General features: G+C 44.6%; 1 protein-coding gene across 5 annotated transcripts in view; it reads left to right on the forward strand.

Annotated features, from left to right (window-relative positions):
• The window catches only part of MLH1 (mutL homolog 1), an 83703-nt gene that overhangs the window by 13313 nt on the left and 57713 nt on the right, over positions 1–12677 (forward strand). For all 5 annotated transcript variants that reach the window (XM_066584868.1, XM_066584869.1, XM_066584871.1 and 2 more), the window contains exons 4-5: positions 3381–3493; positions 5492–5585. In XM_066584868.1, the coding sequence (XP_066440965.1) occupies positions 3381–3493; positions 5492–5585 (207 nt within the window). The remainder of the gene's footprint in view (positions 1–3380; positions 3494–5491; positions 5586–12677) is intronic.

The raw sequence follows: 12677 nt of genomic DNA on the forward strand, positions 1-12677 counted from the left end.
CTTTCCGGGTCTGTAGGCCTAGGGCCCAGGACCCTATGAATCCTGTCTATCTCTATTGGATCATTCTGCGGTCTTTCCAGGAGATCTCCGAAGCACTTAATGGCCCAGGCCTCTAAATGTTTGTTTTCTAACTCTTCACTTAGGCCTCATGTCCACGGGCAAAAGAAGAATTAAAATCCGCAGCGGATTTTAACTCTTCTCCTGCCCGCGAATCCGCATCCCATAGGGATGCATTGACCACCCGCGGGTAGATAAATAGCCGCGGATGGTCAATAAAAGTGATTTTTTTTAAAAATGGAGCATGAAAAAATCTGGACCATGCTCCATTTTCGTGCGGATCTCCCGCGAGGACGGCTTCCGCGGGCTTCTATTGAAGCCTATGGAAGCCGTCCGGATCCACGGGAGGCCAAAATCGGAATTTATTCACCTGCTCCGGATCTTCCCTTCACCGCGGCTTCATCTTCTCTCCGTCGCGGCCGGATCTATCTTCTTCGGGCCTGCGCATCCGCCGGGCCGAAGAAAGAAGATCCGGCCGCGACGGAGAGAAGATGAAGCCGCGGCGAAGGGAAGATCCGGAGCGGGCGAGAGGTGAGTTAATTCTTATTTTTATGCCTCATGTCCGCGGGGCAGGAGGGACCCGCCACGGATTCTCCATGGAGAATCCGTAGCAGGCCTGATTTTCCCCGTGGACATGAGGCCTTAGACCTCGGATTCTTAGATTATTTCGCCTGTAACGGTTCTCTATATCGTCTAAGTGGTTGGCGAGTTCAGCAATTTGAAAAGCATGTTCGCTTAAGATGTCATGATGTTCGTTTAGATGTTGGAGCATTACATCTTGCGTCTCCTCTGTTTCTCTGATGCGATGCCCCATTTGTTGTATTTCTCTTTGTATAGAATCCAATGCTGACTTTTGTGATGAGGCAAACTGGGCAAAATGCTTGTCAAGGTCCTCTTTGGTGGGGATCGACTTGAGGTGCTCCTTCCAGTCCCAGGTGTCTGGTGTGTTTACATTGGGATTTATAGAGTTTCCCACTATTCCTTGTACTTGTGTTTCCTGCAAGGCCTTGATATTTGGCCTTTGTCTCTCCCGTTGTTGTTTGGGAGGTGAGGTTCTGGTAGGGGTGAATTCCACTGCTGCCCCGTCGTGAGCAGGTGGCTGCGATGCGCCCGCCATTGTGTTGTTACCTCCCGCTGCATCTCGTGCGGTGGTGTCCACATTTTTGTCAGGCCTTGTTTCCTTATTTGTGGGGTCTGGGGGTCTCTCACTCTCTCTCCCCATCCCGGGCCCAGGGGAAGGCCCTGGCGAGGCAGCCCATTCCCCCCCTCCCCCTCCATTACTGTCTCTCTCCTTGGGGCTGATGGTAGCTTATTGTTTGCCCCTTCTTGGTCTGTCAGCTCACTCCCAGGCCCCTCCAGAGCTGCTTTGGCCTCCCGCTGAGTGGTAGGGTGATTTATGTCCCTTTCCCCCGTACCTGCCGATCGTTTGGCGTTCTGCGCTGCATCGGGAGCACTTTCTGTCACTCTCGGCGGCCGCAGGCTCATGGATTCTCTCACTTCCGGTGGAGGGCTACAAGAAAATGGCGGCCGAGCCCGCACTTCCGGTTCGGCCTGCAGGTCTCCCGTTCTCGGCGCCCTTGACTGGAGCTTCCCCACATGCGGTACGTGGAGTTTCGGATGCGGGGTAGGAGCCGGGGCCGCCCCGCTCTGATCCGACCCGAGTCTGTCTGCCGCGGCCGTGCGCCGTCTTCCACGTTGCGCCCACCGCCATCTTGAGTGGAGCCCGGGTGTCCCCTCGCCGCTGCTGGGAGTGCAGATGAAGTGGCGCTGTCGTCTCCCCGTCGGGGCCGCTCCTCGTTGAGTGCTGCCGAAGGAGTCTTCACCTGGTGTCTCGTCTTTCGGTCCTCCGCGGTCGTCTCTGGGACGGGCGATTTCCCGCCTCCTCCGTCCTGCTTGTGGCGGTCTCCGCCGGCGGCCATGTATCGATCCAAGGGGCCTGAGCCTTCTTCCCTGGGTCGGCATGCAATGGTACTCCCCTTCTTCTTCCCCATGGTCTTCTCCTGCAGCGTTATGGTGAATGGATGCCTCTATTTTGTTAGGTTTTGCCGTGGAGGAGACGGAGCGCAGGCTCTGCACGTCCTAACTCTCCATTAGCCAGGCCACGCCCCCTCTCTATTCATTTATTTTTTCATTTTCGTTTTTTTTCTCCCCCTTTTTTAAAAAGTTGTAACTCCTTTTATTTATACATGGACGTCGCTGTATGATGGCTTGTTTTTTTGCAGGATGAGTTGTATTTTTCAATGGTGCTATTTAATGTACCATATAATGTATTTTTGAAACTTTAAAAAAATTCTAAGTGAAGTAAATAAAAAACTAATTTCCGCCATCTTTTGGTGCCTCTTTTTTCTACGGCGTGAAAACTGCAACAAAAATTACATGATGACTTTATTCTATTAGTAAGTACGATTACTATGATACCAAAATTATAGTATTTCTTTTGCTGTACTACTTTTATATTTTTTTCAAAGATATTTAATTTTTTTAATTGTTTTCTGCCGCCATCTTCTAAGCACAATAACCTTTTATTTTTCTGTCGAACTAGTTGTGCAAAGGCTCATTTTTCCGGGACATCCTGTAGTTTGCGTTGGTACCATTTCGGAATACAGACTTTTTGATTGCTTTTTGCTTTATGGCAAAAGGTTTTTGTTTTTTTTAACAATTTAGTAAAAGTTTATTGATCTTATCTTTTAACTTTTTTTTTTCTTTTTATTCCCCAGAGGGGATAACAACTTGCAATGCTTTGATCGCTCTGACAGTATGATGTAAGGCCATAGCATTACATCATCCTGTGATCAGGCAGGCAGTGTATCAAACCACTACATGGGCATGGCTTGATAGGCATTCTACCATGACAGCCGCACAACCCCCTGTGATCTCATTGTGGGGGGGAGCGAACGAGACAGCCGAATATTGTACGGGCCGTATGGGACCCCCGAACATCGTATTTAAAAGGTTCATACATACCCAGACGTTACAGGATGTAAATGTATGTTGTATAGCAGTAAGGGGTTAAGCGTCAGGGCGCTAGTGAAACTGTTTATTGACTGTAAAATATAACAGCCCATCAGCACCACGCGGATGCATCGCAGGCAGGAGTAGAGGAAGCTTCGAAGGATTGATGGAGCGACCAAGCTCTAACTACTTAGTCACTGTTGAATGCGGCTTCTAACGGGTTGCAGGTAGGTGTCAGTTGTAACACAACCTGTATGCACAGAGTATGAAGTACTCCATATATCCTTTGTAAATATACTGCAAATGTTAAGAAGTTAATGTGGACTCTGTTCTTCATTCACTGAAGGGTCCTTTTTCTCTTTTTCTTCAAGGGAGTTAATTGAAGTGGGTTGTGAGGATGTTAAGCTGGCCTTTAATATGAAAGGTTATGTCACCAATGCAAACTATTCAATGAAGAAATGTATCTTCCTCTTGTTTATTAATGGTAAGTGTACAATAAAAAGATACTTTTTTGAACATGGTTTTCCCCTCTTTTACAGTATTGTGGGGTAGTGGATTCCTCTTAAGGCATCATGCATACAGCACGCACGGAATCCAGCTATGACCGCGGCTGGTGACCCTGCGTACCTGTGTGTGCAGGTGGCGTCTGCATAGACTTTTCTTCTTCTGGGCGCTCTGTACTGCGGATTGACCATACGGCTCGCCGTCGGACATGCGCGGTATAGATTTTTTTTTTAAACTCCTGCTTTTCCCGCGGAATCTGTGGCCCGTCGGCAATGTTAATTGTGGATGGCCTACGGGTCAGATGGCTTCCATTGACTTCAATAGAAGCTGTCTGTGCGGGAACCACCGGAAAATAGGGCATGCTGCGACTTTTCATCTGCGAGCAGAAACCACAATTGGTTTCCACTTGTTTATATGAAGAATCTTTTTTACATTGCATGTTATGGAGGGTCATTACTGCGGAATCCGGAGGCGGTTGCCCGCTCAGGATACCACAGCAAAAATCCACTTGTGTGCGTTTATTTGGGATGAAGATACACTCGGACTAGGAAAAATAAGTTGGGTTTTGCCACCATAAAGTACCAAATAATAAAACCTGGTGAGGAAATGTAGCTTACAAGCTTTATTATTTTGCATTTGTCTTTCTTTCCAACACATCCGTGTAAGAAGAGACGTAGGGGATCCGTCCGTGGTCACAATCCATGTCTGAAGAATAACTAAGCCATAGGTTACTGCAGTGGATTTGTGTAGTTGTAGTGCATTGGGGTAAAGGCCCAATGTCTATGGGCAGATTTGATTTGCGGAACCCGATCGTTGCACCTTCAAATCAAGCTGCTCATAAGGATGCATTAGCGTCCGCAAAGCAATTTAAAGCATGCGGATGTCTCTTTTTTTTTTTTTTTTTTTTTTCCTGGCGTGCAGATCGCACATGCTGGAAAAATCGCAGCATGCTCCATTTTTCTACGGATCCCGCACTGACTATTTCCAGTGAAGTCGTGCGCATCCGTTGTGCAGAAGAAATAAGATCCACTCGTTGATGCAGAAGACCCGCACTGGCTCCAGACAGGCAAAAAAAAATGTTTATTAGGCCTCATGGCTGCGAGCACGGGTGGAAACCGCTGCAGAATTCCACACTTGGGGATGAGGTCTAAGTAGGGACACTTTTTTATTTTTTTTCTGTATACCTTTCTGTATACATTATGGCGCAGATTCCATTTCTGGTGAATGGGACACTTATTTGCTCAGATTTCATGTGAAATCCGTTATGTGCCACGGCCTTAGTGAAAATGTTCAGAATCTTCTGGAAAGCAATATAGAGCTATAGAGTGGGCAGGAGCGCTTTATGTAGTGTCGTACACCACTGCCAGACTTGTTATGGGACATCAGTATTCGTGTTCTGGTTCAGAGTCACTGGGTCTAACGTAGCCAGCTGAAGGGCTCATTTACATGAACGTAAATACGCTATGTTTAACGTATGTAATATACAGTGAATGTGGCCTGTTCATTCACCACTGCGTATTTTCCATGTGTGTTTCGGTTGCGTGAAAAAAAAAACAACGCAACATGTCCTATTATGATGCGTATTAAGCAACAAAATAACCCATTAAAATCATTGGGCGTTCGTAAATATGCCAGAACCCTGCATATTTCCGCAATAAATCATGCGCATAAATACTGCCAATGACCAGAAACACGTAGGGAGCGAATTGGCTTATTTTGGCCCGTGAATACGCTGCGCATGAACCAACTCTAATTGTGCTAAATGTCAGTCACAAGGTCTGTACACTACTGTATCATATTGGCATTAAAAGCCTGAGGCCATACAGCGGTGCTGCTTAGTGGGGAGTAGAGTTGGTTATGTCAGTGCTTTGTAAATCTTGTCTTTTATACAGCAGAATTAAGGAGTTTTGAAATATGTTACAGGGTTATATTTGGACCTTAATAGTTTTTCTTTTAAAAGTCCTGTTTTTATCCATAGCGAGACTTGTGGAATCTGCTGCCTTGAAGAAGGCCATAGAGACGGTTTACGCTGCTTATCTGCCGAAGAACACGCATCCCTTTTTGTATCTGAGGTTAGTATTGTATCTTCATTATTTTTACTCTGCTATGACGTACTGTGATCAGCCATAACACACGTATAGGAGTCTGACTGGCTGGACAAATATCTGTCTGAGATGATTTAGTGAATCCTACACTGAGCAGGGAGTTGGGCCAGATTACCCTGGAGGTCCCTTCCAACTCTACCATTCTATGACTGCTTAATAGGAAGTCTGTCACAATCGGGCTGCGAGTTATCTTGACCAATCTTTTTACTCAAGAATTCAATTTTGGGTTTAGTTTTTGGTGTGTACATGAGAAAAAATACTATATCTGGCCTGTAACCCCTTAATGCTACAGGATGTACATTTTACGTCCTAGAGGTACAGAGTTTGTATAGAGGGAGATCGCAGGTCAATCGCGCTCCATACGATGCGGGTGCTGGCTGTTTCTTACGGCCAACACCCGCCCACAACAGCTCTGATCAGCTCTTAACCCTTTAAATGCCATTCAATTTTCGGGGGTCCTGTACTGGTTCCCCGTGATGAGGTCGCAGGGTGCCGTACAGTTGCCATAGCAGCCAGGGGCCTTCTGAAAGCCCCCCAGGGCTGCCATTACAGAGTGCCTATAAAGCCATTCCGGTGGCATGACTTGATAGATTTCCTAAAAAAAAAAATTTACCTGAAAGTGTTGCGGAATAAGTTGGCGCTATACAAATAGCAAGATTTATTTTTATTTATTTCCTGTCAGATCGTAGTATAATGTAAAACTATGGTATTACTTTATACTGCAGGATCAAACCAGGCAAGCTCATGCCCCCTTATATTAAAAAAAAAATATCTAAAGTTAACAAAAAAATTTCATATCCCCACATCTATAAAAGTCCATTCTAGCAAAATAATGCGTTAATTACCCAGCACAGTGCACGTTGTCAGGAGAAAAAAAGAACCTGCACAATTGCACTTTTTTCGTTATTTCCATCTCCAAGAAAAAATGTAATAAAAAGCGAGCAAAAAAAACGTATGTACTCCAATTGTACCAATACAAACTACACGACGCTCTGCAAAAAAATGGGCCCCTTGCATGAATATGTCGACAGAAAATTAAAAAAGGTTATTGCGGTCAGAAGATGGCGGCAGAAAATAATAAAAAAAAAAAAGGTAAAATCTCTTTGGACAAAATAAAAGTGGTACAGCAAAAGTTAAAAAAATATAAATTTGCTACTGTAGTAACCTTACTGACCCATAGAATAAAGTTATCATGTCATTTTTGTTGCAGGGTTTACGCCGTAAAAACCAGACATCTCCACCCAAAAGATTGCTGAATTCCACTTTTTTTTTTTACATATTGAACTGGTACGGAGTTTCGTTTCCCCAAGATTAGGAAGAAAGGGTACAATTTTTAACCCTTCAGTGATACGGCCTATTCTGGACCTAAAGAGTGATTTTTATTTTTTTTAAATTTATTTAGGGATTTGAAAATCCATAATGTTTTTTTATTTTTCTGTTGACATGGCCATATAAGGGCTTGTTCTTTGGTACCAATGAAAGCTACAGCTCACCATGCATTTTTTTCGGGATACATACAGTGTATTGAATAACTTTTATATTAATTGGATTTGGAGGGCAGGGAGAGTATATACATCAGCTCTGTCGTTTTTTTTACAGCGTTAATCATGCGGCATAGAAGACATGATATTTTTTTTTTCAGTGGGTTGGAGCGATTACGGCAATACCAAAATAATATATGTTTTTAGGTTTTTCTTCTTTTGCATAATAAAAACCTTTTTTCCAATAAAAAAAAATATATATTTTGTGCAAGTCAAGCAGTATATGAAAGGGATTGTCTGCTTACTGAACAACATTCTCCAATAGATGTAACTGCAATAGAGCTGTACTTCCCCCTCCTCTGCGATTCCTCTGCTGGTGTTTATTGTGGCATATGATGTAATCAGAAGTCAGGTGACCGCTGTAGCCAATCAGTGTCTGCAGCATCACAGTTCTGAACTCCTGGCATCATGGCAAGGATGTGAGGACTGATGCCACAAGAATGGGCGCTGATGCTGCAGCCGTCACCTGACTGACAGAGGAGGACGCCCTTTGGAAACCCCGGATGGGGGATGGGGGATGGTGATGGCGACCCTGTGGGTTGTGAACCCTGAATTGTATATTTCGCAAGTTGTGTGTTGTGTATGAAATAAATGCTGATAGGGACTATAATTGCAAGTGATCCAAGTCTCTGGAGCCTTTATGCACGTGGTGCGCATTCCCGCTGAAAGGCAAAATTGGCTATCTTTATATCTAGTAACCCCCCCCCCGGTTGCCACAGAACTTTTTACATGCCACAATTGGCATTGATTGTCAACATCCCAGACCGACAGAGAACTGGAAGCTCAGACATCTGATGCCGAAAAGCTATACATTTCTGACCCTACAGATACTAATAAAATAGCCTGGCTCAGCCTTTCCCGCCTTTATAAACACCATATACACACCAAGACCAAGCGTAAACTATTCTTCGCTAAACAACATTATTTCGAACTGGGAAACTAATCCAGCCACTTACTTGCCAATCTAATTAAACGCGAAAATCAAACTAACACGGTCCTCAAGATTAAAAATCAACATGGCGTGGAACTGACGGATGCCCCATCTATTACAAACTGTTTCAAGGAATTCTATGCCAACTTATATAGCTCCTCCACAAGCGACTCTACAGCAGACATACTGAACTACTTACAGGACCTGACTTTCCCAACACTCTCCACAGAACAGATAGAGCTCCTGGAAGCTCCAATCACCCTGGATGAAATCAAACAGACAGTCCAAGAAATGACACTCAATAAATCCCCTGGCCCAGACGGCCTCCCAATAGAGGTATATCGCAAATACAGTGAACAATTAGCCCCACAACTATATAACACACTACAGGAGGCCCAGCTGGATAAAACACTCCCACCCTCCTTTTACAAGGCCTCCATTGTAGTCATATTGAAACCAGATAAAGATCCCACAGACTGCGGCTCCTACCCATCTCACTGGTAAATGCAGACTATAAAATCCTGACAAAAATCTTAGCCACCAGACTGAACCAGGTAATTCTATCCATCATACATCCCGACCAGACTGGTTTCATGCCAGGGAAATCCACGACGATTAATATACGCAGAGTTCAAACAGTTATCCAGCTGGGCAGGCAAAATAACATGCCATGGGCCCTGGTTTCCTTGGACATGATGAAGGCCGTTGACTCCCTGGAATGGGTATTTTTGGATGCCTGTCTAATTCGATTCGGGTTTGGCCCCCAATTTCTACAATGGATTAAAACAATATATAAATATCCAAGCGCTAATGTGATAGTAAACGGTATCCCATCGGCCGAATTCCAACTTGCAAGAGGCACCCGACAGGGATGCCCTCTATCCCCGGCCTTATTTGCTATAGCCATTGAAGCATTGGCGATCCGCCTGAGATGTACCCCCAGTGTAACCGGCATCAGATGGGGGGGGCTTGAGAGTAAAGTAGGGCTATACGCAGATGACACAATCCTTTTTCTATCGGACCCAATAAACTCTTTTTCCCAAGCCATGGTCCAAATAGACAGATTCTCCCATCTATCCGGACTGTATGTCAACTGGTCCAAATCTACGATCCTATATACAGATCCTATCCCGGAAAATGATCCCCGTGTATCCAGGTATGGGCTGAAGGTAGTCACTACATTTAAATATCTAGGGATGTTTATGTCCCAAGACCATAATAATGCCATAGAGGATAATATTGACCCACTGCTAAAAAATATAAAGTATAAGCTTAAAAAGTGGTCTAAGCTGCCGCTGTCGGTAGCAGGGCGCATAAACCTGATTAAAATGGCTATTCAACCAAAGTGTCTGTACGTGCTACAGCACATGCCAGTGAGCGTCCCCAAACGCACCTTCCAAACTTTTAACTCCCTTATCACTTCATTTATATGGAACTCTTCACGCTCGAAATTAAGTCTTTTAACACTACAAAGATCTAAAGAACAAGCTGGAATGGCCCTTACGGACCTACGGCTTTATTACCTGGCAGGTCAGCTACGAAACATCTGAGCCTGGGTTCTGGACCGAGAGATGCCAATAGCAGATCAATACCTGGCAAAGCAGGTTAAAGCAAACCTCTTATTAATCTACCTAGAATTCCCAGAATGCACAAATTCTTCCGACATAATACCACTTCACAGACTCGCCCTAAGCGTATGGAAGGAGGCCAAAACCCTTCAACGATACAAAGATGTAGTGTCCGAGCTCCCTCTATGGAACAACCCTGGCTTAGTGGCTTTGTACTCGGTCCCAGACCCCCAATACTGGATATCCCAAGGGGTACACTCACTGGCAGACATTTATACGGACGGAACACTCCCTACATTTACCCAGTTGCGGGATAAATTGCAGGCCCCACGGCTCCAACTATTTAGATTTTTTCAGTTGCGACATGCACTAAATTCCCAATTCCCATGCCCCTCCACTCGAATATCAAAATTTCCCACAAAAGGTGTCCTTAAATCACAAGGGCCCAAAGGTCTGATCTCAGCACTCTACACGCACCTCCTCTCGGCCAAAATAGACATTCATCCACCTCCAGCTTGTGACAAGTGGAAACTTTCTATCCCGTCCCTGTCATCTGAAGAATGGCTGGACGTTATTAAGTCCCATCTGTCTGTTTCCCCCGCCGTAAATAACAAACTGATACAGCTATACATAATACACCAAGCTTACCTCACCCCTAGCCGTCTCCACAAATTGGGCAATGCCTCGTCAAACTCCTGCCATAGATGTAGCCAACCGGAAGCAAAATTCTGGCACCTGATCTGGGAGTGCCCTCCAGTCAATGACTTCTGGTCCAAAATCACCGATTTTATAAATTCAATATTGCCATCCCCTTTTAGCATCGGTCTGGACCCTAAAATAGCCCTATTTGGCCTACTGGAGGAGGAGGTGTGGCCATATCATACCCGTACTTTCCTTAAAAAGGTGCTATTTCTTGCGCGGAAAGCGATAGCCATACAATGGATAGCTGCTGAAGCCCCATCAATCCCACACTGGATTCAAATGGTAAACACAGTAATCTCCTATGAGAAAATTATTTACCAAAATAGAGGATGCCCGAACAAATTTCAGGAGATATGGGCTCTCTGGCTGGATACCCAATCCACCCTATCTGCAGACTAAACTCTCAACCCTGGACTCCCCCTTCCTCTCTCCCTCCCCCCCCCCTTCTCATATCATCAAACACACGGAGCCTTACTATACAAATCTCAAAGTATCGGCACAGACAAGTTATGATGGTTAAATGTTAAGTTTATTGTTATAAATGTTAACAAAAAGTATCCAGAAATTATTGTACTATTTACTATACCAATCCAAGTACAACATAATACCCATGTACAATCTGATATGTATCTAACAAACCCTTTCTCGTTTTATAATGTGAAAAATATTTCTGTGTTTTAAATAAAACGAATTAAAAAAACAATTGGCATTGATTGTGGCATGTAAGAGGTCAACAGAAGGAACCGGTGTTCTCATTGATTGCCGCTGTTGCAGTGGAAATCACAGTAGCTCAGTCTGCCATGCACAGGACGTTACATGTATGTCCATTTGCAGGATCTGCTTCTCACCCAGGATGTACGTTTATGTCTTTGGACGGGAAAGGGTTTTAAAGAGGGTGTTTAAACCCTCCTCCCTGTATCCTGCTGCCATTGACTTATATTTAACCCCTTAATGACTCGGCCATTTTCTTTTTTCCATTTTCGTTTTTTCCTCCCCCCTTTAAAAAAATCACAACTTCTTTATTTATCCATCGATGTCGCTGTATGAGAGCTTGTTTTTTGTGGGGCGAGTTGTATTTTTCAATGGTACTATTTAATGTACCATATAATGTACTGAAAAACTTAAAAAAAATTCTAAGTGCAGTAAAATGAAAAAAAAAAAATAGATTATACCTAACCGATAATCGGGTTTCCAGGAGTCTCCACGACAGCACCAATTGAGATTGCCTCCTCCTGATAGGACAGAAACATACTGAGAGGTTAAAAGCTCCCCCCCTTCCCCACTTTCCTCAGTGGATTCTAACGAATTGCCGGGGTAGGAGCTCAACTTAAATTTTTTCCCTAACTGGGGGTTTTGGGTTTTTTTTTTTTTGGAAAATTATATTCTATAATTTCTTCCCTATGTTCTTAGGGGGGGAAGGTACAGGTGCTGTCGTGGAGACTCCTGGAAACCCGATTATCGGGTAGGTATAATCTATTTTTTTTTTTTTTTCATTTTACTGCACTTAGAATTTTTTTAAAGTTTTTCCCCAGTCGTCTCCAGGACAGCACCAATTGAGATGTATCAACTAAAGCCTTTTCCTAGAGTGGGATTGCTGCCGAGAGGACTTTGCGGCCGAAGGCCATGTCCTCATCCTGCTGCACTTTTACCCTATAGTGTTTAATGAATGTGTGGGGCTTCTTCCAGACTGCGGCTTTGCATATCTGCTCGACCGAAGCTGAGCTATGTTCGGCCCGAGAGGATGCTACTGCCCTTGTAGAATGGGCTTTAAGAGCTAAAGGGATTTCCTTCCCGAGGGCTTTATAGGACTCTATGATGGCCAGGCGGATCCACCTGGCTATGGAGCTTTTTGCTGCTTTGCTCCCTTTATTTTGGCCACTGAACTGGATGAACAAGTTGTCGTTCCGTCTCCAGTGGCTTGTCGCATCTATGTAGCCTAGGACTGCTCTCCTAACGTCCAGGCAGCTTAGGGTTTTTTCTTCCTCGTTTTTTGGCTTACCAAAGAATGAGGGAATTATTATGTCTTGGGACCTATGAAAATGTGATACTACTTTCGGCATGAAGGCAGGGTCCGTTTTAAATACTAATTTGGTGTCCGAAATTTTCAGGAACGGGTGGCGAATGGACAAGGCCTGAAGCTCGCTAACCCGCCTTGCGGAGGTGATGGCTACTAGGAAAATGGTCTTGATCGTAAGCATCTTTATCCGTAGTGCTTCGATCGGCTCGAATGGTTCCGCTGTCATGGCCCTTAGGGCCCAATTAAGGTTCCAATCTGGAAAAAGGTTTATGGGCCTAGGTTGTAGTCTCGCTGCTGCTG

Source organism: Eleutherodactylus coqui, chromosome 12, assembly GCF_035609145.1.
Source record: "Eleutherodactylus coqui strain aEleCoq1 chromosome 12, aEleCoq1.hap1, whole genome shotgun sequence".
Lineage (NCBI taxonomy): Eukaryota > Metazoa > Chordata > Amphibia > Anura > Eleutherodactylidae > Eleutherodactylus > Eleutherodactylus coqui.